Source organism: Lissotriton helveticus, chromosome 5_1 (genome assembly GCF_964261635.1).
Source record: "Lissotriton helveticus chromosome 5_1, aLisHel1.1, whole genome shotgun sequence".
Taxonomy (NCBI): Eukaryota; Metazoa; Chordata; class Amphibia; order Caudata; family Salamandridae; genus Lissotriton; species Lissotriton helveticus.
This window is the reverse complement of record NC_136065.1, coordinates 2,011,937,845-2,011,965,267: the sequence shown is the minus strand read 5'-3', so window position 1 is coordinate 2,011,965,267 and position 27,423 is coordinate 2,011,937,845. Positions and strand designations below refer to the sequence as shown.

Here is a 27,423-nt window from a genome sequence, read left to right as displayed (position 1 = left end):
CACCCCGTTCGCGGGCCTCTCAGCCTAGTGAAGGAGGAATGGGAAATGGCCCCCCTAAAAACCCCTCCAGACGTCTACAAGTACCTCCTGACCCTCCGCAATCAGACCCGGAAATTCAGGGAGATCGCCAAAGCCAATCTTGAGGCCAGCCAAGAGGACATGAAGAAGTGGTACGATCAACATGCCTCCTCCATCGAGTTCGAACCGGGTCAGCAGGTATGGGTGATGTCCCCCATCGAACCGTGTGCCTTGCAGGACAAATGGACGGGGCCCTTCAAGGTGATCGAGCGCAAGAGTCCCGTCACCTATCTCATCGACCTGGAGTCCCCCCGGAACCCCCTCCGGGTTCTCCACGCCAACATACCCAAACCCCACTTCGTGCGCTCAGAGCTCAGCCTGCTGATGGCTACCGACAGTGGCGCAGAAGGAGACTCCGAGCCCCTCCCTGACCTACTGAGGACCCGTGAAAGAGATGGTTCGGTGGACGGGGTCCGACTCTCCGATGCCCTGACCCCAGAGCAGCGTCAAGATTGTCGGGCCCTCCTGATGCCGTTCGCAAACCTGTTCTCCCTCGCACCCGGAGTCACCTCCTGGTGCCTGCACGACGTGGACACTGGGGACAGTCCTCCTGTCTGACACCGGGCGTACCGAGTACCGGATCGGGTACGTACATGCATCCAAGAAGAAGTCTCCAAGATGCTCGCCCTCGGGGTCAGCGAACCTTCGGACAGTCCCTGGGCCAGCCCGGTCGTCCTGGTCCCCAAGGCCGCGGCCCCGGGCACCACACCGGAGCTCCGATTCTGCATCGATTATCGGGGTCTGAACGCGGTCACCCGAACCGACGCTCACCCTATCCCCCGAGCAGATGAACTAGTCGACCGCATGGGGGCAGCCCGCTACCTAAGCATCTTCGACCTGACAGCGGGCTACTGGCAGATCGGCCTCACCCCCAGGGCCCAAGAACGCTCCGCTTTCTCCACCCCGGATGGGCACTACCATTTCAGAGTGATGCCATTCGGCATGAAGAACGCTCCAGCCACTTTTCAAAGACTGGTGAACCAGGTATTGGCGGGCCTCGAAGAATTCAGCGCCGCCTACCTGGACGACATCGCGGTATACAGCCGCCACTGGACAGACCACCTCCACCACCTCCGAGAGGTCCTGCAGGCCCTCCAACAGGCCGGCCTCACCATAAAGGCCAGCAAGTGCCAAATCGGCCAGGGGTCCGTGACCTACCTCGGACACCAAGTGGGGAGCGGTCTGGTGGCCCCCCTCCAACTCAAGGTAGCTGCCATTCAGTCCTGGCAACCCCCCGAAACACAAACCGAGGTCCGAGCCTTCCTGGGGCTCACCGGATACTACCGGCGGTTCGTGAAGGACTATGGCAGCATTGTGGGGCCCCTCACGGAACTCACGTCTAAGAACCACCCAAAAAGAGTCAACTGGACTCCCGACTGTCAAGCGGCCTTCGAGAAGCTGAAGGCCGCCATGTGCACCGCTCCTGTGCTCCAGGCCCCCGACTACAGCCGCGAGTTCATCGTTCAGACCGATGCCTCCGACCATGGTATTGGGGCCGTCCTCTCCCAACTGAACCCCGAAGGAGTCGACCAACCAGTGGCCTTCATCAGCAGACGCCTACTGCCCCGAGAACAGCGCTGGAGCACCATTGAGCGAGAGGCCTTCGCAGTAGTATGGGCCCTCAAGAAGCTCCGGCCTTACCTCTTCGGAACCCACTTCCGGGTACAAACAGATCATCGGCCCCTGCAATGGCTCATGCAAATGCGGGGGGAGAACCCCAAACTATTGCGATGGTCCATCTCCCTGCAGGGGATGGACTTCACTGTAGAGCATCGCCCTGGTCAAGACCACGCCAACGCGGACGGCCTGTCCCGCTTTTTCCGCCTCGACGAGGAAAGTCCCCAAGAGGATGGGTGACTCTCCCCGCCTTCAGCTGGGGGGGACGCATGTTGGACAGGCCCCATGAAGGGCTCGCTCCCCCCCCCGCATGACAGGGCCCTGGTACCGGCCTTCCAGGTACTACCCGCAGAAGCAACCCCCAACCCGTCCCCCATGGGACGTCTGCTCCTGGGAATCCCTGTGTCCCTGGCCTGGGCCACCGTCAGCACCCTTGCCCGGGCCAGCCGCCATCTTAGACACTGCGCCACGAGGCCGCGTGGCCTCAGCTCGACCCCAACCCCGGGCCTGGCCAGGCCCCGACATCCCGGCACCACCATCCACCCAGGCGGTGAACGGACCACTTGGCAGGTCAATGGGAGTAAGAAGTGTCGATGGCTCTCTCCCGCCAGGGGCCGATCACCCCCAGCCTCCCCGGGCGCTGGCTCCACCCCCCTGCTGGGTGTCTGGACTCCCTCATCCCGGACCTCCCGACCTCCAAGAGCGAGGGTCCGGACATCAAAGAGCACCAGACCTATAACTGAGGCAGCCCCAGAACAGGAAGGCAGTTGCATCCTGGAGTCGAGAGACACCGCGACGAACTCATCCTTGACGGACTGCTGGCGCTGCCGCAGCCCTGCCTTGTGAACTATTGTCCTGCCTGCTGGCGCTGCCGCGGCCTTCTGCAACCTTCATCTTCGTGGGACCTGCTGGCGCTGCCGCGGCCCGTTGTAACTTCCATCTTCGTGGGACCTGCTGGCGCTGCCGCGGCTCGTTGTAACTTCCATCTTCGTGGGACCTGCTGGCGCTGCCGCGGCCCGTTGTAACATTCATCCTCGTTGGGACCTGCTGGCGCTGCCGCGGCCCGTTGCCACCTACGACCTCTTCGGGACCTGCTGGCGCTGCCGCGGTCCGACCCGTCCGAACACTGAGCTCGAGGATTGTGAGCTATCACCGTTCCACCGCCGTACCTACGGGTACCAAGACTGTCCCGCTACCCCCTTTTTCCTACTAGAGACTAGAGCTGAGAGGACCACCGTGTCCTGATCTCCTTGTATCATACTGTCTCATTTCAAGAACCGCCTATAAAAGGTATTAATCTGATCTTCGTGTGGTGTCCATCTGTGGGGGGGAAGTTACCTGTCTGTGCGATCGCTGGAGACGGTCCTCACTGGAGGCCTCTCCCCTTGTGCTCGGCCGACCCTCCAGGTCCCCGTCTAACAGTGAGCAGAGTGCAGAGTGAGAGCAGAGTGCAGAGTGAGAGCAGAGTGCAGAGTGAGAGCAGAGTGCAGAGTGAGAGCAGAGTGCAGAGTGAGAGCAGAGTGCAGAGTGAGAGCAGAGTGCAGAGTGAGAGCAGAGTGCAGAGTGAGTGCAGAGTGAGAGCAGAGTGAGAGCAGAGTGCAGAGTGAGAGCAGAGTGCAGAGTGAGAGCAGAGTGAGAGCAGAGTGCAGAGTGAGAGCAGAGTGCAGAGTGAGAGCAGAGTGCAGAGTGAGAGCAGAGTGCAGAGTGAGAGCAGAGTGAGAGCAGAGTGCAGAGTGAGAGCAGATTGCAGAGTGAGAGCAGAGTGCAGAGTGAGAGCAGAGTGAGAGCAGAGTGCAGAGTGAGAGCAGAGTGCAGAGTGAGAGCAGAGTGCAGAGTGAGAGCAGAGTGTGAGCAGAGTGCAGAGTGAGAGCAGAGTGTGAGCAGAGTGCAGAGTGTGAGCAGAGTGCAGAGTGTGAGCAGAGAGCAGAGTGAGAGCAGAGTGCGAGCAGAGTGAGAGCAGAGTGCGAGCAGAGTGCAGAGTGCGAGCAGAGTGAGAGCAGAGTGCGAGCAGAGTGCGAGCAGAGTGCGAGCAGAGTGCGAGCAGAGTGAGAGCAGAGTGCAGAGTGCGAGCAGAGTGCGAGCAGAGTGCGAGCAGAGTGCGAGCAGAGTGCGAGCAGAGTGCAGAGTGCGAGCAGAGTGCGAGCAGAGTGCAGAGTGCGAGCAGAGTGCGAGCAGAGTGCAGAGTGCGAGCAGAGTGCGAGCAGAGTGCAGAGTGCGAGCAGAGTGCGAGCAGAGTGCAGAGTGCGAGCAGAGTGCAGAGTGCAGAGTGCGAGCAGAGTGCAGAGTGCGAGCAGAGTGCAGAGTGCAGAGTGCGAGCAGAGTGCGAGCAGAGTGCGAGCAGAGTGCGAGCAGAGTGCGAGCAGAGTGCGAGCAGAGTGCGAGCAGAGTGCGAGCAGAGTGCGAGCAGAGTGCGAGCAGAGTGCGAGCAGAGTGCGAGCAGAGTGCGAGCAGAGTGCGAGCAGAGTGCGAGCAGAGTGCGAGCAGAGTGCGAGCAGAGTGAGTGCAGAGTGCGAGCAGAGTGCGAGCAGAGTGAGTGCAGAGTGAGTGCAGAGTGAGTGCAGAGTGAGTGCAGAGTGAGTGCAGAGTGAGTGCAGAGTGAGTGCAGAGTGAGTGCAGAGTGAGTGCAGAGTGAGTGCAGAGTGCGAGCAGAGTGCAGAGTGCGAGCAGAGTGCGAGCAGAGTGCGAGCAGAGTGCGAGCAGAGTGAGAGCAGAGTGCGAGCAGAGTGCAGAGTGCGAGCAGAGTGCGAGCAGAGTGCGAGCAGAGTGCAGAGTGCGAGCAGAGTGCGAGCAGAGTGCGAGCAGAGTGCAGAGTGCGAGCAGAGTGCGAGCAGAGTGCGAGCAGAGTGCGAGCAGAGTGCGAGCAGAGTGCGAGCAGAGTGCGAGCAGAGTGCAGAGTGCGAGCAGAGTGCGAGCAGAGTGCAGAGTGCGAGCAGAGTGCGAGCAGAGTGCAGAGTGCGAGCAGAGTGCAGAGTGCAGAGTGCGAGCAGAGTGCAGAGTGCAGAGTGCGAGCAGAGTGCAGAGTGCAGAGTGCGAGCAGAGTGCAGAGTGCAGAGTGCGAGCAGAGTGCAGAGTGCAGAGTGCGAGCAGAGTGCAGAGTGCAGAGTGCGAGCAGAGTGCAGAGTGCAGAGTGCGAGCAGAGTGCAGAGTGCAGAGTGCGAGCAGAGTGCGAGCAGAGTGAGTGCAGAGTGCGAGCAGAGTGAGTGCAGAGTGAGTGCAGAGTGAGTGCAGAGTGAGTGCAGAGTGAGTGCAGAGTGAGTGCAGAGTGAGTGCAGAGTGAGTGCAGAGTGCGAGCAGAGTGAGTGCAGAGTGAGAGTGAGTGCAGAGTGAGTGCAGAGTGAGAGTGAGTGCAGAGTGAGAGTGCGAGCAGAGTGAGAGTGCGAGCAGAGTGAGAGTGCGAGCAGAGTGAGAGTGCGAGCAGAGTGAGAGTGCGAGCAGAGTGAGAGTGCGAGCAGAGTGAGAGTGCGAGCAGAGTGAGAGTGCGAGCAGAGTGAGAGTGCGAGCAGAGTGAGAGTGCGAGCAGAGTGAGAGTGCGAGCAGAGTGAGAGTGCTAGCAGAGTGAGTGCAGAGTGAGTGCAGAGTGAGTGCAGAGTGAGTGCAGAGTGAGTGAGTGAGTGAGTGCAGAGTGAGTGAGTGCAGAGTGAGTGAGTGCAGAGTGAGTGAGTGAGTGCAGAGTGAGTGAGTGAGTGCAGAGTGAGTGAGTGAGTGCAGAGTGAGTGAGTGAGTGCAGAGTGAGTGAGTGAGTGCAGAGTGAGTGAGTGAGTGCAGAGTGAGTGAGTGAGTGAGTGCAGAGTGAGTGAGTGAGTGCAGAGTGAGTGAGTGAGTGCAGAGTGAGTGAGTGAGTGCAGAGTGAGTGAGTGAGTGCAGAGTGAGTGAGTGAGTGCAGAGTGAGTGAGTGAGTGCAGAGTGATAGTGAGTGCAGAGTGAGTGCAGAGTGAGTGCAGAGTGAGTGCAGAGTGAGTGCAGAGTGAGTGCAGAGTGAGTGCAGAGTGAGTGCAGAGTGAGTGCAGAGTGAGTGCAGAGAGCAAGCAGAGAGCAGAGTGCAGGGTGAGTGCAGGGTGCAGTGAGAGCAGAGTGCGAGCAGAGTGCAGAGTGCGAGCAGAGTGCAGAGTGCGAGCAGAGTGCAGAGTGCGAGCAGAGTGCAGAGTGCGAGCAGAGTGCAGAGTGCGAGCAGAGTGCAGAGTGCGAGCAGAGTGCAGAGTGCGAGCAGAGTGCAGAGTGCGAGCAGAGAGCAGAGAGCAGGGTGAGTGCAGGGTGAGTGCAGAGTGCGAGCAGAGAGCAGGGTGAGTGCAGGGTGAGTGCAGGGTGAGTGCAGAGTGAGTGCAGAGTGAGTGCAGAGTGAGTGCAGAGTGAGTGCAGAGTGAGTGCAGAGTGAGTGCACTCTTAGATCGCTAGGCCAGAACTTAGCAGTGGTCCCGCATTTTAAGTTGAGCAGAATTGGTGGCCGCTCCTTTGGAGTCCTGGCAGCGAGCTGGTGGAATTCTCTCCCTCCACAAATCCGGGCCATCGATGAGCTCCTTCAGTTTAGACGGGCTATCAAGACCTTTTTATTTGTTTAGCTCATCTGTTGTGTCTCTTCTCCTTTCTGCCCGCTTTTAATGCTGTGTTGTGTTTACCTTCTCAAAGCGCCAGGACGCCCCTTTGCTGGGGCAGCTGTGCGCGGTACAAATAAAAATAACATAACATAACATAACGGTGAGTGCAGAGTGACGGTGAGTGCAGAGTGACGGGACAGTGAGTGCAGAGTGACCGCGAGTGCAGAGTGAGTGCAGAGTGACCGCGAGTGCAGAGTGAGTGCAGAGTGACCGCGAGTGCAGAGTGAGTGCAGAGTGACCGCGAGTGCAGAGTGAGTGCAGAGTGAGTGCAGAGTGACCGCGAGTGCAGAGTGAGTGCAGAGTGACCGCGAGTGCAGAGTGAGTGCAGAGTGACCGCGAGTGCAGAGTGACCGCAGAGTGACCGCGAGTGCAGAGTGACCGCGAGTGCAGAGTGACCGCGAGTGCAGAGTGACCGCGAGTGCAGAGTGACCGCGAGTGCAGAGTGACCGCGAGTGCAGAGTGACCGCGAGTGCAGAGTGACCGCGAGTGCAGAGTGACCGCGAGTGCAGAGTGACCGCGAGTGCAGAGTGACCGCGAGTGCAGAGTGACCGCGAGTGCAGAGTGACCGCGAGTGCAGAGTGACCGCGAGTGCAGAGTGACCGCGAGTGCAGAGTGACCGCGAGTGCAGAGTGACCGCGAGTGCAGAGTGACCGCGAGTGCAGAGTGACCGCGAGTGCAGAGTGACCGCGAGTGCAGAGTGACCGCGAGTGCAGAGTGACCGCGAGTGCAGAGTGACCGCGAGTGCAGAGTGACCGCGAGTGCAGAGTGACCGCGAGTGCAGAGTGACCGCGAGTGCAGAGTGAGTGCAGAGTGAGTGCAGAGTGAGTGCAGAGTGACCGCGAGTGCAGAGTGACCGCGAGTGCAGAGTGACCGCGAGTGCAGAGTGACCGCGAGTGCAGAGTGACCGCGAGTGCAGAGTGACCGCGAGTGCAGAGTGACCGCGAGTGCAGAGTGACCGCGAGTGCAGAGTGACCGCGAGTGCAGAGTGACCGCGAGTGCAGAGTGACCGCGAGTGCAGAGTGACCGCGAGTGCAGAGTGACCGCGAGTGCAGAGTGACCGCGAGTGCAGAGTGACCGCGAGTGCAGAGTGAGTGCAGAGTGACCGCGAGTGCAGAGTGACCGCGAGTGCAGAGTGAGTGCAGAGTGACCGCGAGTGCAGAGTGAGTGCAGAGTGACCGCGAGTGCAGAGTGAGTGCAGAGTGACCGCGAGTGCAGAGTGACCGCGAGTGCAGAGTGACCGCGAGTGCAGAGTGACCGCGAGTGCAGAGTGACCGCGAGTGCAGAGTGACCGCGAGTGCAGAGTGACCGCGAGTGCAGAGCGACCGCGAGTGCAGAGCGACCGCGAGTGCAGAGCGACCGCGAGTGCAGAGCGACCGCGAGTGCAGAGCGACCGCGAGTGCAGAGCGACCGCAGAGCGACCGCGAGTGCAGAGCGACCGCAGAGCGACCGCGAGTGCAGAGCGACCGCAGAGCGACCGCAGAGCGACCGCGAGTGCAGAGCGACCGCGAGTGCAGAGCGACCGCGAGTGCAGAGCGACCGCGAGTGCAGAGCGACCGCGAGTGCAGAGCGACCGCGAGTGCAGAGCGACCGCGAGTGCAGAGCGACCGCGAGTGCAGAGCGACCGCGAGTGCAAAGCAACCGCAGAGTGCAGAGCAACCGCAGAGCGACAGTAGAGTGCAGAGCGACCGCGAGTGCAGAGCGACCGCGAGTGCAGAGCGACCGCGAGTGCAGAGCGACCGCGAGTGCAGAGCGACCGCGAGTGCAGAGCGACCGCGAGTGCAGAGCGACCGCGAGTGCAAAGCAACCGCAGAGTGCAGAGCAACCGCAGAGCGACAGTAGAGTGCAGAGCGACAGTAGAGTGCAGAGCGACCGCGAGTGCAGAGCGACCGCGAGTGCAGAGCGACCGCGAGTGCAGAGCGACCGCGAGTGCAGAGCGACCGCGAGTGCAGAGCGACCGCGAGTGCAGAGCGACCGCGAGTGCAGAGCGACCGCGAGTGCAGAGCGACCGCGAGTGCAGAGCGACCGCGAGTGCAGAGCGACCGCGAGTGCAGAGCGACCGCGAGTGCAGAGCGACCGCGAGTGCAAAGCAACCGCAGAGTGCAGAGCAACCGCAGAGCGACAGTAGAGTGCAGAGCGACCGCGAGTGCAGAGCGACCGCGAGTGCAGAGCGACAGTAGAGTGCAGAGTGAGTGCAGAGCGACAGTAGAGTGCAGAGTGAGTGCAGAGTGACAGTGAGTGCAGAGTGAGTGCAGAGTGACAGTGAGTGCAGAGTGAGTGCAGAGTGAGTGCAGAGTGAGTGCAGAGTGAGTGCAGAGTGAGTGCAGAGTGAGTGCAGAGTGAGTGCAGAGTGAGTGCAGAGTGAGTGCAGAGTGAGTGCAGAGTGAGTGCAGAGTGAGTGCAGAGTGAGTGCAGAGTGAGTGCAGAGTGAGTGCAGAGTGAGTGCAGAGTGAGTGCAGAGTGAGTGCAGAGTGACTGCAGAGTGAGTGCAGAGTGAGTGCAGAGTGACTGCAGAGTGACTGCAGAGTGACTGCAGAGTGACTGCAGAGTGACTGCAGAGTGACTGCAGAGTGACTGCAGAGTGACTGCAGAGTGACTGCAGAGTGACTGCAGAGTGACTGCAGAGACAGTGTAAGGGTGCACATTGTGTGAGTGTGCAGAATGAGTGTGCAGGATAAACAGTGTGTGACTATGCAGGGTGACATTGGGAGTGTGCGGGTGAGCAGTGTGTGAATGTGTAGGGGCAGTGTGTGAGTGTGCAGAAAACACCACACACACACATACACCACACACACGCACACCATACACACATACACCACACACACCTCACTCTCTCAACACCACACACTCGTCACCACAACACACTCACCACCACACACTCACCCCCCCAGGCTCACCCCCCCAGGCTCACCCCCTCAGGCTCACCCCCTCAGGCTCACCCCCTGAGGCTCACCCCCCCAGGCTCACCACCACACACAAAACACACACAACAACACACCCCCAGCCGTCAATTAATACTTTCACCAGGCACAAACATCAACAACCATCAATGTACGCTTTCACCAAAAACAAACACGACCATGCATCAGTGCCGCTAAACACCCACGCACACAACAAACAATGTCAGTGCAACTTTCACCAAACACACACACACACCCCAACAGCTGACAGTGCACCAGCCACTCTTTCAATTGGCACAATCATCAACAGCTGTCAGTGCACCCTTTCACCAACCACTCGCATTACCATCCAGCTCTGTACGCTTGACAGCCACACTCAGTAACAGCTCTTACTGCACGCTACCACCAGTCATACACACCTCAAGCCACCACTACACGCTTCCACCAAACACACACACCAACAGCCATCACTGCACAATTCCTACAGGCACACACATCCACCACCCGTCAATGCACACACCAATTGATAATGCATCCTCCACCAATTAATATTGTACCTATCGCACTATGCTGCACTTTACCTTTTAAAGATAATGTGTTAAAGTGCAGCATGGCACCATTGATAACATTCCAATCCAACACACATATCTCCAACACACACCACAAGCTTCCACTCCAAAACACATTGCCATTTACAATGCCATTATCTCTAACTCAAACAAACCCGAGCCCTAATGCATTCCTAATGCTTGTTTTTTTGGGTAGGATAGTGGTTTGTTTGTGGGCTTTCTTGAGGGGGTGGGGGGGTTGGGCTTGTTTCGCTTTGGCAGTGATAGCTGTGATATTTCCCCAAAAGCATGGTAATTCCATCAGAGCATGCGCGAGTTGCATTGCATGGTTTATATTGGATTTGTTTGTGTGTTCCTTTGATGATGTCCCTGCATCCAAGAGGCCGTAGGATTTTGTAGAGATTGGGACATGGTGAGAGGGAGTAAGAGGGGATGGTCTTTTACTCCACACGAGCCCCAGAGGTTTTCCATGTATGTGGACAGCACCTGGTCCATCCCCCAAACCCCTCTCGCTTCATAGCTTTACCCGTCCTCCACCCCTACTGCTAGCCTCTTCCATGTCAAAACAAAGCAGCTGCCTCTAGGGAAGAATTAACAAGCAGAAGCACATTACCACAAACTGCTTTCACATTTAAAGATCAGCATGCAACAAATCCTGACTGATAAATAATTGCCAATTCCAACCACGACCAGCTTGGGAGGACCATAGGACATGTAGAAGAAGGAAGACATGACTCGTCAGTCTGCATTATACATAATTTGTCTGCACTGTGCTTCCTTTTGCAAATAGTCATTTAACATTCGTATTTGTATTGCATATTTATTCTGTTTTATTTAGAGTAGCCAGATGCCCATCGGAATACAGATTCCCAGAATAGCAAGAACATATTTGCAGTGCCAGTGCTCTGAATGGTTTCCCCAAGACCATGTATTAGAGGATGGCTCAGAAACGCTCTGGAGAGAGATACTCGTAGTATCCTCAGGACCGAGTGTTCTAGACCTGCAATTCAAGATTAGGCCTGTCAAAATCCCAACCTTGACCCCGACTTGATTACGTTTTTGTTCAAACTCGGAAGAGACCCCAGGAAAGGCATGGAGAGGTCTCTTAAGGGCAGTCAAGATCATCTTCTTGACATCCTGGGGCCCTTGGCCAGAATTTTAGATATCGCTGAAGAGTGCCATATTAGTGGCACTCTTCACGACACTCAACTTGTCAGAGGTTGGAGCCAAAGAGCCATGGTATTGCTTGGCAACGCAAATGCAATCCTTAACATGGAGAGAAGGAGAGTCTCGAAACTGGGCGACATGGCCAAAACAAACCCTCCCAAAATCCCAAGGGCCTCCTCTTTGGCGAGGATATGATTAAGTCTATTGACAGATACGTAGCTACCTTTACCGGCCTCTATAAAGCACCATCCAACATGAGGCGCATTTTTAATTCTAACCTTTTTGGAAGAGCTGGAAGAAGGAGCCTTTCTTCCGGCCGAGCCAGCCTAAGGCCCTTCACAAGATTCAAAGGTTCTGGTAGAGGCTTCTTCCCATCCAACCCTCAATTCTACCCACAGAGAGGGAGGGGCTCTCAGAACAGAGGATTCAGATCCCGCAGACCACCCAACAACACCAATCTTAAAAGTAAGTACTCTACTTCCATTTCCTTCATCCCCTCCAAAGGTAGGGGGCAGACTGCAATTATTTTATCACATTTGGGAAACGTTAGCGCAAGATCCATGGGTTTTGGAAACTGTCCAAGGTTTCAAGATAGATTTTGTCCATCCCCTTACTCAAAACGTCTCTCCCGAGAGTGACAACCCTATCAAACGATCAACAAGAAATTGAAGAATGGGAAATAGCCTTCATGCTTCAAAAAGGGGTAATCCTAGAGGTTCCTTGGAGTTTAAAGAGGTTTGTAAGCACACTCTTTGTTATAAAAAAAAAGAGAAAGGTTGGAGACCCGTCATAAATCTACAGGAGTTAAACAAATATTTAGTCTACAGACACTTCAAAATGGAAGGTACTCACCTTCCAAGAGACCTTCTAGAAGCAGACTGGTTAGTCAAACTAGATTTGAAAGATGCTTACTTTACCATTCCAATGGCCAAAGAACACCAACACTTCCTGCAATTAGTTTGGAACAACAATCTCTTTCAATTTCAAGCTCTTCCCTTCGGTCTCTCCTCTGCCCCCCTGGTGTTTCACCAAAATTATGGGAACTATCGCCTTGCCCCTGAGGGAGAGTGTAAGTTGCTTAAGAATATATTTGGACGACATTCTCATCATGTCCCAGCACCATTCACAGATCCTGCACGACCTGAAGGTTGCAATGGATGTCATAGAGAGTCTAAGCTGTGTTATAACCCAAGAGAAATCAATCCTTACCCCTCCAGATCCCTGAGTTTTTCTGTTTTACCGTAGACACCTCAAAACGTCTTCTTTTACTTCCCCCAAAGAAAATATCCAAAATTTGCAAAGAAATGTTCTGAAACAAGATTCTTTAACTCTAAGGGAGTTAGCCAGACTTTTGGACCTCCTTTCGTCTTTTATTCAAGCCATCTTCCTAGGGCTTCTGAATTACCGAGCTCTTCAAAGGATAAAAGTGAAAGCTCGGAGATCTGGCCTCTGGTACCTGGAGGATTGGATGCCTGGAATGGCAAAGCATTCTTTAGGTCAACTCCAGAGTTCGTTTTGGAGTCGGATGCGTGCCTTCATGGTTAGGGCGCTCGCCTTCTCAATCAGAACACTGGTGGTGTTTGGTCTCTAGCGGAGACCTCTCACCACAAACTATTTAGATCTTACGGCAGGTTTATACGCTCTAATGATCTTTAAACACCCTTCAGGGGAGATCAGTCATCCTCAAGATGGACAACATCTCCGCTGTGGCCTATATCAACCGATTAGGTGGAACCAAAACAGCAGACCTCTTGAATTTAGCCAAGAGATTCTGGATGTTTTGTCTAGAGCACAAGATTGCTCTAAAAGCAGAATATCTCCCTGGAAAATTAAGCATTTCCACAGATTGGAATTTGAGATTCCTCTTAGACTTCAGCTGGTAACTCACCGTGAATGTCTTCGCTCTGAATCGAGTCTGGGGTACCCAGAATGTGGATTTATTTGCCAGCAGACAGACTTGCCAGTTAGAGAAACACTTCAGTTGGATGCTAGATCCGGGCGCACTTGCAGTGAACGCCTTTCTTCAATGCTGGTCAGGCCTTCGGGGTTACGCATTCCCTCCCGTTGCCATGTCAAATGGTCATTCAGAAGGTGAGACAGGACCAATGTTCATTAATCCTGATAACCCCCTTTTGGCCGTCTAATGCATCCACATTTGCTCGACATTATTGTAAACCAACAGAGCACATGTCGGATATCCTACACAGCTACCAACATGAATAACGCAACCTCCAGTCTTGTAATGAAATTGCGATTCTCCTATTAATATGACTAGAGAATCTCAATTGTCTTTTACATTTTTTCATATCTTGAGTAACGGGTAACTTGCTTTAAGAGAAATTAACAGGCAATAGTAGATTTGAGTGAAGATATTGAGAGCAAAGGGGGTGGTGGGTCAAGGAGTTTGTCTTCAGACTTCATCTGAGCAGAGAGCAAGTCAATGCAACAGAAGTGATAGTAAACATTTTTGTTTTGAAGAGTTTTGCCTCCATTTGTGTTTTTTTAAATTTAATTTCTACTCATTCGAAATTGGTGGCTGCAAACTCATTTGGCATCTGTTTACAAGAAAATTAGCATCAAGGCTTGAGTAACAGTGTTTTGCAGTCTGAAAGACATTACTTGTTTAATTGTGCCCTTTCCTATGTTATTACTTATTTATATTTGTCAGCAGATCTCCAGGTTGCACCACATTTTGCAAGCAACTAGCACGTGACCTGCGCCTGGAGTCCCTACATGTTCAGCGTGTTTTGGGTGCTTCACTTGTGGCATGCAGCGTATGGACCCCCCCTCCATCAAGAAGGAGAAATCTGAAGGTAGCGCGAGGTGAGCGATTTGTCTGCCTCACACCGACCTGATTTCGAAGCGTGCACTCCCTAGTGCACACGGGGCACAAGCAGGCATCCATTTCAGTATAAATGTGTTCAGTTAAAAAACAGCCGGCGTAAAAGAACACCAGCATTCGTTTTCTGTCAGCACATTTCCCATTCTTGTTTCAGTGGACATTGGTGGCTAGTGCTTGTTTACTTATGTGTTTGCAGTGGAGTGATCAAACAAGGATAAAAGACATTGCCATTTACAACGCCAATAGCCCTAACAAAAAAAAATGCGAGACCTATTGCATTCCTAATGCTCGTTATTGCCTGGTGCTATTAGTGTCAGCAATGGGCGAAAGCTCTGCCACCAAGCACAGATTTCATCTACGAACTTTCAAAAGTCAAACCAAAACAGCCAATCCACCCACAGCAAAAACAGCATTCTCCGCATTCATTTGCCTCGAAATAAAGACACGAGATGGTCCCTTAGAGGGATAAATCTACTCCCTTTCAGACAACCAAAAGTGTTTTATAGAAGGAGAACCTTTGCGTTATCACACTACCAAATACCGAGAAAACACCATACAAATCAAATGGCAGGACATGGTTGGGTAGCTACATAAAAAATTAAGAGAAACATCGTTACGTTCCCCTACCACAGAAGGATGGCCATGGATTAAGAATGCAAAAGGGGCCTCGTGTTTGCGTTTTCAATACGGGGTATTATGAACAGATCAGGTGGTTTGTAATTAAGGCTCCCGATTTTCCGTTTAAACGGATTTTTACATATAAATACAGACTGAAAAATATTTTCCTTCCATCTGTATTTATAAAATTAAAGCGGAAAAATAAGACCAAATCAGATTCCGAGAATTGTTCGGCAAACCGTGCTCCTGCCCTGAGCCCAGGGTTAGCTGACATGCCCCTCTTCCCGACTGCGGGGTATGCCTGCCCACATTAACACCTGTTGGGCCATTAATCTCTGGCAGGGGCCTAGTTAACACTTAAATGGTCTTTTAAAGACCTTCGAAGTACTCGGTGTGGCTGAGATAAGCTCATGTTTGAGTGTCCCTGGAAGCTGTCTCAGCCCGGGCTGACAGACAAAGGGGGCTGAAGCCCTTTGGGCACAATGGGCGTTGCGCGCCAGTCTCTAGCACTTCACCCAAAAGAGGCAGCCAGGCACTGCAAGAACGAGTGATTCACACCTTATCTTGCACACACAGCGTTGCTGCTGTGTATTTTATTGAGAGTACTCAAATATGCCCCCCAAGGACAGGTGCACCTTTTGCAGCCACTCACCCAAAAATGAGGTGCCCAGGTCTGTGCCCAGCAGCCTTGGAGAGGAACGCCTATTTCACCAGGGCATTCATTTGCACACCTGAAGGCAAAGCCTGTGCGCCCTACGATCGTGGCTCCAGGGTCAATCTGCTGCTACCCACATAGTAACTCCTCGGGCAGCTGAAAGGCACGAGTGTTTGCTCTCAGTATTGCACCCTTTCACTGATGCCAGTAGTGAGCAGTCGTGCACACATTTACGTTGTTAGACGGGGACCCTGAGGGTCGGCCGGATACCGAGGGAGAGATCCCCGAGGGGGGACCGTCTCCGGCGATCGTATAGACAAGTTACCTCCCTCCCCACAAACAGGCACCACACCAAGTCGAGTTCAAGGCTTTATATAGGGTTCTTAAGGCAAGGATATCAGCGATACAGGAGATCTTGGACCCGGGGGTCCTCTCACTTCTAGTCTCTGTAGGGAAAGGGGGTAGCGGGACAGTCTTGGTACCGGATCGGTACAGGTAGTGGTAACAGGCGAGCTCACAATCCTCGAGCTGGAGTGTCTGAGGATCGGGCCGCGGCAGCGCCAGCAGGCCAAGGTGATAGTCTCTTAAAGCAGCGGGCCGCGGCAGCGCCAGCAGGCCAAGACGATGGTTTCACGAGGCAGGGGCCGCGGCAGCGCCAGCAGGCCAAGACGATGGTTTCACGAGGCAGAGGGCCGCGGCAGCGCCAGCAGGCCAAGACGATGGTTTCACGAGGCAGAGGGCCGCGGCAGCGCCAGCAGGCCAAAACGATGGTTTCACGAGGCAGAGGGCCGCGGCAGCGCCAGCAGGCCAAGACGCGGATGAGTTCTTCTCGGGTCTCTCGACTCCAGGATACAACTGCCTTCCTGGTCTGGTCCTGCCCCAGTTATAGGTCTGGTCCCCTTTGATGTCCGGACCCTCGCGCCTGGGGGGCCGGGAGGTCCGGGATGAGGGAGTCCAGACACCCAGCATGGGGGTGGAGCCAGCGCCCAGGCGGCCGGGGGTGATCGACACCTGGCGGAGGAGAGCCGTTGACGATTCCTTTCTCCCATTGACTCGCCAAGTGGTCACTCTGCCTCCCGGGGGGAGGTTGGTGCCTCGATGTCGGGCCCGGCCGGGCCCGGGGTGAGGGTCGAGTTGAGGCCACGCGGCCTCGTGCTGTAGTGGTCCAAGATGGCGGCTGGGCCGAGGCCGTGGTGTGGATGGTGACCCGGGCCAGCTGGGTTCGGAGCTGGTGTCTTGTGGGTGAGGAATTGCAGTGTGCTTCGGGTGGTCGTCGGGGACTCTGGCTGGGGGATGCAGGGGGAGCCAGGGTCCAGGTCCCATTGCGGGGAGGGGGCAGCCCGACCATGCGGCCTGTCCAACATGCGTCCCCCCCAGCTGAAGGCGGGGAGAGTCAGCCATCTTCCTGGGGACTCTCCTCGCTGAGGCGGAAAAAGCGTGACAGGCCGTCGGCGTTGGCGTGGTCCTGGCCTGGACGATGTTCCACCGTGAAGTCCATCCCCTGCAGGGAGATGGACCAGCGCAACAGCTTCGGGTTCTCCCCCCGCATTTGCATCAGCCATTGCAGGGGTCGGTGGTCTGTTTGCACCCGGAAGTGGGTGCCGAAGAGGTATGGCCGGAGCTTCTTGAGTGCCCAGACTACGGCGAAGGCCTCCCTCTCAATGGTGCTCCAGCGCTGTTCTCGGGGCAAGAGGCGTCTGCTGATGAAGACCACCGGATGGTCGACCCCTTCGGCGTTGAGTTGGGAGAGGACGGCCCCCACACCATGATCGGAGGCGTCCGTTTGCACAAGGAATTCCCGGCTGTAGTCGGGAGCCTGGAGCACGGGGGCCGTGCACATGGCGGTCTTTAGCTTCTCGAAGGCTGATTGGCAGTCCGGGGTCCAGTTGACGGTTTTGGGGCTCTTTTTGGAGGTGAGCTCTGTGAGGGGCCCCACGATGCTGCCATAGTCCTTCACGAACCGCCGGTAGTATCCGGTGAGCCCCAGGAAGGCCCGGACCTCCGTTTGGCTCGTCGGGGGTTGCCAGGCCTGGATGGCAGCAATCTTGAGTTGGAGAGGGGCCACCAGCCCGCTTCCCACTTGGTGTCCCAGGTAGGTCACGGACCCTTGGCCAACTTGGCACTTGCTGGCCTTGATGGTGAGCCCTGCTTGCTGGAGGGCGTGTAGAACCTCCCGCAGGTGGCGGAGGTGGTCGGTCCACTGGTGGCTGTACACAGCAATGTCGTCCAGGTAGGCGGCGCTGAAGTCTTCCAGGCCCGCCAGTACCTGGTTTACCAGCCGTTGGAACGTTGCCGGGGCGTTTTTCATGCCGAAGGGCATGACTTTAAAGTGGTAGTGCCCGTCTGGGGTAGAGAAGGCGGATCGTTCTTGGGCCCTAGGGGTGAGGCCGATCTGCCAGTAGCCCGCTGTTAGGTCGAAGATGCTCAGGTAGCGGGCGGCCCCCATCCGGTCAATTAGCTCGTCTGCCCGGGGGATGGGATGAGCGTCGGTCCGGGTAACTGCATTCAGCCCTCGATAGTCCACGCAGAACCGGAGCTCAGGGGCAACGCCCGGGGCAGCTGCCTTGGGAACCAGGACGACTGGGCTCGCCCAGGGACTGTCTGAGGGTTCGATCACTCCTAGGGTCAGCATCTTGGACACCTCGGTCTGGATGCAGGCTCGTACCCGGTCTGGTACGCGGTATGCCCGGTGTCGAATAGGAGGGCTGTCCCCGGTGTCCACATCGTGGAGGCACCAGGGGGTGACTCCGGGGGTGAGGGAGAACAGGGAGGCGAACTGCCTCAGGAGCGTTTGGCAGTCTTGGCGTTGCTCCGGGGACAGGGCCTCGGAGAGCTGGACCCCTTCCACCGAGCCATCCTGCTCGAGGGCCCTCAGTAAGTCTGGAAGGGGTTCGGAGTCTTCTTCTGTCCCAGTATCGGTAGCCATCAGGAGGCTGAGTTCGGATCGCACAAAATGGGGTTTGAGCCTGTTGGCATGGAGGACCCGTAGGGGGTTCCGGGCAGTCTCCATGTCGATTAAATAGGTGACGGGCCCCTTGCGTTCGATTACCTTGAAGGGCCCGGACCATCTGTCTTGGAGGGCACAGGGCTCAACCGGGGACATCACCCAGACCTGTTGTCCAGGTTCGAACTCAATGGAGGACGTGTGCTGATCGTACCACCTCTTCATGTCCTCCTGACTGGCCTCGAGGTTGGCTTTGGCGGTGTCTCGGAACCGCCGGGTCTGGTTGCGGAGAGCCAGGAGATATCGGTAGATGTCCGGGGGAGTTTTCTGGGGAGGCTGCTCCCAACCTTCCTTGACTAGGCTGAGGGGGCCCCGGACGGGGTGCCCGTACAGTAGTTCAAAGGGGCTGAAGCCGAGGGACTTCTGCGGGACCTCCCGATAGGCAAACAGGAGGCATGGAAGCAGTACGTCCCACTGGCGTCGAAGGGGTTCTTCTAGACCCATAATCATCCCCTTAAGGGTGCGGTTGAATCTCTCGACCAGTCCGTTTCCTTGCGGGTGATAGGGGGTCGTGAATTTGTAGGTGACCCCGCATTGCTGCCAGAGGGACTTCATATATCTGGAGATAAAGTTCGTGCCCCTGTCACTGACGACCTCCCGGGGGAACCCCACCCGGGAGAAGATCCCCATCAGGGCCCGGCCCACCACGGGGGCCGTCACAGTCCGAAGGGGGATGGCTTCGGGATAGCGGGTGGCGTGGTCTACCAGGACCAGGATGAACCGGTGTCCTTGGGCTGTTCGAGGGTCGAGGGGCCCCACCATGTCTATTCCTACTCGTTCAAACGGGGTGGTGACGACAGGAAAGGGTTGTAATGGTGCTTTGATTTTTCGGCCACTTTTTCCGCTGGCCTGGCAGGTGGGGCAGGCCTTGCAGTGGTTGGTGACATCCTTCCGCATGTGGGGCCAGAAAAAATGGGTCACCAGGCGGTCGTAGGTTTTATCCTGCCCCAGGTGTCCGGCAAGGGGGACATCGTGGGCTAAGTCCAGGAGGAAGTCTCGGAAGCGAAGGGGCACTACCAGCACCCGACTGGCCCCTAGTTCTGCAACTTTCTGCTCGCTGTAGAGCAGGTCTTGGTCCCAGTAGATCCAGTGGGCCCCCGAGGTATCCCCGGCGCTCTGGGCCAGGGCTTGCTGCCGGAGTCCTTCGAGAGAGGGACAGGTTTTCTGTTCGGCCCGGAATTGTTCCTGCGTGGGGCCTCCCTCCTGCCGCCATTGTGCCAGGTCAGGGACGTCCCGAAGCTGGTCGGATCCTTCTTCGGTTTGGGTCAATGGACTGGCTTCTGGGGCGGCCTCCTCGGGGATGAGCGCGGGAGGAGGTTCTGGCCACTCGGGCTCTTCTGGGCTGGGGACCGCGCGGGCGGTCATGGACCGGGTCGTGACGCAGACCCATTCGGGGAGGCCAAGCATCCCCAGGTGCTCCCTCCGTTCGACAGCTGCCCAGGGAGAGCTTTCAAGGTCGTTTCCTAGGAGGCAGTCCACGGGGGCATCATCGCGGACAGTTACTTTTAACATCCCTGTTACTCCCCCCCACTCGAAGGGGACGCAGGCCATGTGGCATAGGCTTTCGGAATTGTCGGCTGATCGGACAGGGCAAAGAATGTTCGGCAAGATTTGGTCTGGAGTGACGAGGTGGCGTCGGACCGCCGTTACACTGGCCCCGGTGTCGCGGAGGGCTTCCGCCCGGCGGCCATTAATGTTGACCCATTGACCGTACTTCTGGGTGTTGGCGGGAAGGGGGGCCCGCGGAATCATGTCTCTCTCCCCTAAGCAGACCAGTGCCATGGCGGCGGGTGCCCATTCAGAGGGATCGGTCTCGTACTCTTCCTGGTCTTCCGGGATTAGTTCTTCCCCTAGGGCCGCCGCTGCAACTTGGCGGGGGGTAGTGTTCGGGTTCTTTGGGCAATTGGGATCACTGGCGTAGTGGCCGGGTCGCTGGCACCTGTGGCACGTAATGTTGGCCCGGAAACCGGCCCGGACGGCAGGGCTTCCTCGGCCAACCGGGGTCGAGGGGTTTCTGGGGGGTGACGAGGGGCCGGGGTCTCTCCCCCGACCCTGACTTCCTCCTCCCCCTCGGGGGCGATACGGTCTGGATAATTCGCTGGGTGCGTTCCTGCCAACTCGGGTGCTTTCCCACCGGTCGGCTTCGACGGCTAGTTGTCGAGGGTCGGTTAGCTTACTGTCCAGGAGGTGTTGCCGGAGCTCCACGAAGCAGTTGTTCGACAGGTGCTCCCATACGATAAGGTCAAAGAGTTGTTCGTAGGTGGTTACTTTGTTGCCCTTGATCCACCCCTCGAAGGCTCGGCTAAAAAAGTTCACGTACTCCACCCAAGTTGTACCCGGAATCCGTTTGCAGTCGCGGAACCGTTGGCGGTACATCTCCGGTGTGAGCCCGTATCGAGTGAGGAGGGCGGCCTTCATGTGGTCGTAGGAGGTCATCAGCTGGTCCGGGAGTTGTAGCAGGGCGTCCCGCCCTTCGTTGACAAACCTCCCCCATAAACCGGCCCCCCAATCGCTTCGGGGAATCCGGTGGGAGGTCATTGCCACCTCATAGGCTTTAAACCACTGCTGTATATCATCGTTCTTGTGGTATTCCCGGATGACATCTTTGGGGATGTGAACCTTGGGTTCGGTCGAGGCAGACGGGGTCGGTCGTTCGGGGAGCCCGAGGTCTTTATTCTGTTTCTGGACCTCCAGTGCTTTGAGATTGCGCTCATGTTCGTACTCTAGTCTCTTTTCCTCTAGCTCCCTCTGTCTTTGCTTGTCTTCCCGCTCTTCCCTGAGCCGTAAGTGTTCCAGGGTTATTTTTTGTTCTGCCAGCTTGAGTTCCCCATCCAAGCGAAGTCGGGCAAGTTCTAATTCGTGGAGTCTGGTTTTTTCTCTTTCTCGGATCTCTTCCAGGGAGAGATCCGCTCTTTCTTTAGTTGGTGCGGGGCTCGTCTCGGTTGTTTGTGTTCGGGGTACGGCCGTACCCGTTTCCGCCCAAGCTTCTAGGGCTCGTTTGAAGTCTTCCTTTGTGCTAAGACCTGTGGTTGGAAGTCCAAGTTCTATGCAATATTGCTTCAGTTCCCGGTGGTTGTAGTCTTCCAATTTTTCCATCTGAAATTTCTCCGTTGTTCCGCTCTCTATTGACATGGTTGTTGTGTGTGGTGGGGCGAGTGACTTTCTGTACGATTATGCGTAGGTTCGGATCCCGTCGCTGGCCACCAATGTTAGACGGGGACCCTGAGGGTCGGCCGGATACCGAGGGAGAGATCCCCGAGGGGGACCGTCTCCGGCGATCGTATAGACAAGTTACCTCCCTCCCCACAAACAGGCACCACACCAAGTCGAGTTCAAGGCTTTATATAGGGTTCTTAAGGCAAGGATATCAGCGATACAGGAGATCTTGGACCCGGGGGTCCTCTCACTTCTAGTCTCTGTAGGGAAAGGGGGTAGCGGGACAGTCTTGGTACCGGATCGGTACAGGTAGTGGTAACAGGCGAGCTCACAATCCTCGAGCTGGAGTGTCTGAGGATCGGGCCGCGGCAGCGCCAGCAGGCCAAGGTGATAGTCTCTTAAAGCAGCGGGCCGCGGCAGCGCCAGCAGGCCAAGACGATGGTTTCACGAGACAGGGGCCGCGGCAGCGCCAGCAGGCCAAGACGATGGTTTCACGAGGCAGAGGGCCGCGGCAGCGCCAGCAGGCCAAGACGATGGTTTCACGAGGCAGAGGGCCGCGGCAGCGCCAGCAGGCCAAAACGATGGTTTCACGAGGCAGAGGGCCGCGGCAGCGCCAGCAGGCCAAGACGCGGATGAGTTCTTCTCGGGTCTCTCGACTCCAGGATACAACTGCCTTCCTGGTCTGGTCCTGCCCCAGTTATAGGTCTGGTCCCCTTTGATGTCCGGACCCTCGCGCCTGGGGGGCCGGGAGGTCCGGGATGAGGGAGTCCAGACACCCAGCATGGGGGTGGAGCCAGCGCCCAGGCGGCCGGGGGTGATCGACACCTGGCGGAGGAGAGCCGTTGACGATTCCTTTCTCCCATTGACTCGCCAAGTGGTCACTCTGCCTCCCGGGGGGAGGTTGGTGCCTCGATGTCGGGCCCGGCCGGGCCCGGGGTGAGGGTCGAGTTGAGGCCACGCGGCCTCGTGCTGTAGTGGTCCAAGATGGCGGCTGGGCCGAGGCCGTGGTGTGGATGGTGACCCGGGCCAGCTGGGTTCGGAGCTGGTGTCTTGTGGGTGAGGAATTGCAGTGTGCTTCGGGTGGTCGTCGGGGACTCTGGCTGGGGGATGCAGGGGGAGCCAGGGTCCAGGTCCCATTGCGGGGAGGGGGCAGCCCGACCATGCGGCCTGTCCAACATACGTGTTCTCTCCTAATTCACGGTTTAAATGCCATTAAAGTTACCTTAAATGTGCCCTCTTGGGTTCATGGGTGCAGAGGTCGAAGCTGCTGATATGAGGGGGGGGCCGCCCCCTCTGCTTGGCTCAAGGGGCCCTTGAACTAGTGACAGCCCCCTCGCTTTGTGAATGTTCAGCCTTTGTTTTCTGAAAGCAGACAACCCCAAACGGTGTCAAATGTGAAGGCGATTAATTGAAAGTGCCTTTTCAGCACATCTAATCCGGGCCAGAGTGGGAACTCATGTTGTGCAAGTGCTCCGTGCCCCAGAGGGCAGGTGCTTTCAACGCTCGTGTGCAAGTAGCAAAGAAATTCAGAGGCGAAACTGCAGTTATGTCATGTCCTCTGCAGGCCACCGTAGTTGGCAGAGGCGCAACTAGAGCCAGATTTCAGGGGGCGGGGGCTAATTTCAGGTCACTGAAAGTGCACAGGTGCACTTGTCTAAATTTTAAGTGTGTTTACATTTAATAATCATGACTAATTTCAATATTTTAACACAGCAGCAGCTCACTAATTCTGCAAAAAAAATATTTATTTTAAATTTAAATTTTTAAAAATAAAAAAAAAATTAAAAATTTTAAAAAAATAAAAATTACCTATAACAACCGCGTGCAGTCTATTTAAATAAATGTGGAAAAATACTAGCTGAAACGTCTGTTTTTGCTTGCGACAAAAATAAATACAGATATATATATATAGATAAAATACCATAAAACCAGGAGCCTATTTGTAATGCAGATTATGACTTATGGTAGCATGGCAACATAGATCAGGTCGGTCTCTTAATGACTACCTACTGTTTAAGGCAGGATTTGCTTGTCAATTAGAATCATTTGGCATGGTGCACAGGAGACACAAGTATAGTTCTTAGGGTGACTAGAATTTTAAAGCCAAAAACCGGGACATTTCACAAAAATAGAAGGACTACAATTTTACTTTAAGTGATGAGAGGGCTCCTCAGCAGAGAATTACAGAACAGGCTGCAAGAACATACATGAAATGTAGTTTTTAAACCCAGTAGCTTGACTGTTAATTAAATTGCTTTCTTGGAACAACTGCTAACTTTACCTGCTTTGTAAAACATAAAAAACACCCCCCACCGTTTTCAGTCGAACCTCTCTAAAAACCGGGACATAACCTACATTTCTTGAAATTTGCTGGGACAGCTGGTTAAAAACGGGGACGCCTGGTCACTCTCTTAGGTATAAAGATATCTGATCAGCATAGGCGTGGCTTTGAATACAGTGATTTCAGGTGGGCTCTGTTTGTCTATATTGGAAGGTTTCAACTATGGAAGGATCAACTTTTAGAGTCAATAAAAGACTTCAAGAGCCACTGCCAGGACTACCATGATTCGGAAAAAACTGGACTGAAAGTCTTACCTGGGAGTCGCATCAGAGGAGCTGTTTCCAGCTCTTCTGCGGGGTCGAACATAAAGCAACCTTCGTATCTAAGGTGCGGTCCCAGTAAAGTAAACATGCCCTCAGGGACACTATTTTCTACTCCTGGGTTATACACCTAAGCTTGGGTTCGGTAGAGCGGCTCCTACTAGACTAAACATTGATTTTCAGGCGGCCCAGGACTGAACAGTGTAGTCCCTGCTGACATGGAGTCACCTGGTAACCTTCAGTATCAGCCAAGAACGGATAAGTCTTGCGCCTGACCAGAGCTGCATAGTCATTGGGGCGTCAGACAATACACGGGCATGGCATCAAGGCCGGACATGTGGCAGGCACCAGTGGACGCTACCTGGCCCCACAGCAACACATACGGCCAATGTAGACGCAGACAGCCCATCTCCAACACTAAATCCATCCATGCCGACTCACCGGTTCGCTGCTGCCGCAGGTGGTCTCAGTGACGGTACTGGAGGCAGCGGTACTGCTAGCGGACTCGGCCATGGCGAGAAGTCACATGCGTCGCACAGCAGCCCTCGGCGCCACCCCAGGCTGACGGCTACAGCAGAAAGAACACACACGCACAGCAACAAAACAAGCCGCGCACGCGCAATCCTTTGCCTCGTACAGGCAGACATGCGCAGTACATCGCTTCCCACGCTTGCGCATCAGAGCTGCGCAACATAGCGTAAATGGAGAGCACGTAATGGCTACGCCCAGCCATGACGCAAAGCCCCTTCTTCGACCCCACCCCCAGTGACCTGCCTTCTTGGTACAATCACCGCCAATCATGGTCAGTCACTGCCCAGTGTGCCGGAGACTGAGAAGCCTTGCTTCGGTTAAGTATACTTGTCAATAGACCTTATTTTAAGTGTCTCCCACGTATAGACCTTATTTTAAGTGTCTCCCACGTAAAATTGCCTCTGCTTCAATAGAAATGAACGGGAAAAACACATCCCACCGTTTTTATCACCGAAATGACTCACGTTCCTGTTCTAGGGTGACCAGATTCTCAAAACAAACAAGCATTTGCAATGCAATAGGTCTCGCATTAGGACATTTTGAGCTATTGGTATTGTAAATGACATTTTTTTCATTTCTGTGTTGGTTTTGAAAATAGCTAAATTAATAGCTTTGTCATTTACAATGCCAATAGTTATAACTTTCGCAAATGTGACAGCTATAGTATTTGTAATGCAATATGTGTTGGTTGTATTTACGTGACTTAGATGTATTGCTATTACAAATAACAATGGTTTTTAATTTTTTAAAATAATTAATACTTAAATAAAAGTTATTGTAATTTATAATAGCAATAGCTTAAACTTTTGTAAATAACTTTTGTGAATATTGTGTTAAGTGTATTTTATTGAGACGAAAATCCAAGAACAGAAGTGAAATATTAACATCTTTTTGTGACATTTGTAATAAAGTTTGAGACATTGAGGGAACATATTTGAACCAGTTGTTGTTGTATGGTTGCACAGATTGATGCTGTGGTGCCCCTGAGTGGTGGTGCTGAGTGAGTGCGATAGATAGAGTGAGTGCGATAGATAGATAGAGTGAGGGCGATCGATAAATAGAGTGAGGGCGATAGATAGATAGAGTGAGGGCGATAGTTAGATAGAGTGAGGGCGATAGTTAGATAGAGTGAGGGCGATAGATAGAGTGAGGGCGATAGATAGATAGATAGATAGATAGATAGTGCCTATAAATGAACCCATCAAAAACATAAACACCTAATAAACAAAAATGCCTGATTATTGAAAAGGAATAGACCAAGATATTAGATTTGTGCAAATACAATAAATAGAAGCAAGACAGTTAAGGGGCAGGAGAGAGTGAGACGGAAATAGAGGAAGAGTGGAGAAGCCAAGACAATGAAGGGGCAAGAGAGAGTGAGACAGAAATAGAGGAAGAGTGGAGAGGCCAAGACAGTGAAGGGGCAGGAGAGAGTGAGACGGAAATAGAGGAAGAGTGGAGAGGCCAAGACAGTGAAGGGGCAGGAGAGAGTGAGACGGAAACTGAGGAAGAGTGGAGAGGCCAAGACAGTGAAGGGGCAGGAGAGAGTGAGACAGAAATAGAGGAAGAGTGGAGAGGCCAAGACAGTGAAGGGGCAAGAGAGAGTTAGACAGAAATAGAGGAAGAGTGGATAGGCCAAGACAGTGAATGGGCAGGAGAGAGTGAAACGGAAACTGAGGAAGAGTGGAGAGGCCAAGACAGTGAAGGGGCAGGAGAGAGTGAGACAGAAATAGGGGAAGAGTGGAGAGGCCAAGACAGTGAAGGGGCAGGAGAGAGTGAGACGGAAACTGCGGAAGAGTGAAGAGGCCAAGACAGTGTAGGGGCAGGAGAGAGTGAGACGGAAACTGAGGAAGAGTTGAGAGGCCAAGATAGTGAAGGGGCAGGAGAGAGTGAGACGAAAACTGCGGAAGAGTGAAGAGGCCAAGACAGTGAAGGGGCAGGAGAGAGTGAGACGGAAACTGAGGAAGAGTTGAGAGGCCAAGATAGTGAAGGGGCAGGAGAGAGTGAGACAAATAGAGGAAGAGTGGAGAGGCCAAGACAGTGAAGGGGCAGGAGAGAGTGAGACAGAAATAGAGGAAGAGTGGAGAGGCCAAGACAGTGAAGGTGCAGGAGAGAGTTTGACAGAAATAGAGGAAGAGTGGAGAGGCCAGGACAGTGAAGGGGCAGGAGAGAGTGAAACGGAAACTGAGGAAGAGTGGAGAGGCCAAGACAGTGAAGGGGCAGGAGAGAGTGAGACAGAAATAGAGGAAGAGTGGAGAGGCCAAGACAGTGAAGGGGCAGGAGAGAGTTTGACAGAAATAGAGGAAGAGTGGAGAGGCCAGGACAGTGAATGGGCAGGAGAGAGTGAAACGGAAACTGAGGAAGAGTGGAGAGGCCAAGACAGTGAAGGGGCAGGAGAGAGTGAGACAGAAATAGGGGAAGAGTGGAGAGGCCAAGACAGTGAAGGGGCAGGAGAGAGTGAGACAGAAACTGCGGAAGAGTGAAGAGGCCAAGACAGTGAAGGGGCAGGAGAGAGTTAGACGGAAACTGAGGAAGAGTTGAGAGGCCAAGATAGTGAAGGGGCAGGAGAGAGTGAGACGGAAACTGCAGAAGAGTGAAGAGGCCAAGACAGTGAAGGGGCAGGAGAGAGTGAGACGGAAACTGAGGAAGAGTTGAGAGGCCAAGATAGTGAAGGGGCAGGAGAGAGTGAGACAGAAATAGAGGAAGAGTGGAGAGGCCAAGACAGTGAAGGGGCAGGAGAGAGTGAGACAGAAATAGAGGAAGAGTGAAGAGGCCAAGACAGTGAAGGGGCAGGAGAGAGTTTGACAGAAATAGAGGAAGAGTGGAGAGGCCAGGACAGTGAAGGGGCAGGAGAGAGTGAAACGGAAACTGAGGAAGAGTGGAGAGGCCAAGACAGTGAAGGGGCAGGAGAGAGTGAGACAGAAATAGAGGAAGAGTGGAGAGGCCAAGACAGTGAAGGGGCAGGAGAGAGTGAAACGGAAACAGAGGAAGAGTGGAGAGGCCAAGACAGTGAAGGGGCAGAAGAGAGTGAGACAGAAATAGAGGAAGAGTGGAGAGGCCAAGACAGTGCAGGGGCAGGAGAGAGTGAGACAGAAA

General features: G+C 54.7%; 1 protein-coding gene across 1 annotated transcript in view; it reads right to left on the bottom strand.

The window, feature by feature from the left end:
* PPP1R11 (protein phosphatase 1 regulatory inhibitor subunit 11) overlaps positions 1 to 24,510 on the bottom strand; it is a 112,865-nt gene extending 88,355 nt beyond the window's left edge. The window contains exon 1 of the mRNA XM_078645773.1: positions 24,238 to 24,510. Within this exon, the coding sequence (XP_078501899.1) occupies positions 24,238 to 24,309 (72 nt within the window). The 5' untranslated portion in view covers positions 24,310 to 24,510. The remainder of the gene's footprint in view (positions 1 to 24,237) is intronic.
* Between the last annotated feature and the right edge of the window lie 2,913 nt (positions 24,511 to 27,423).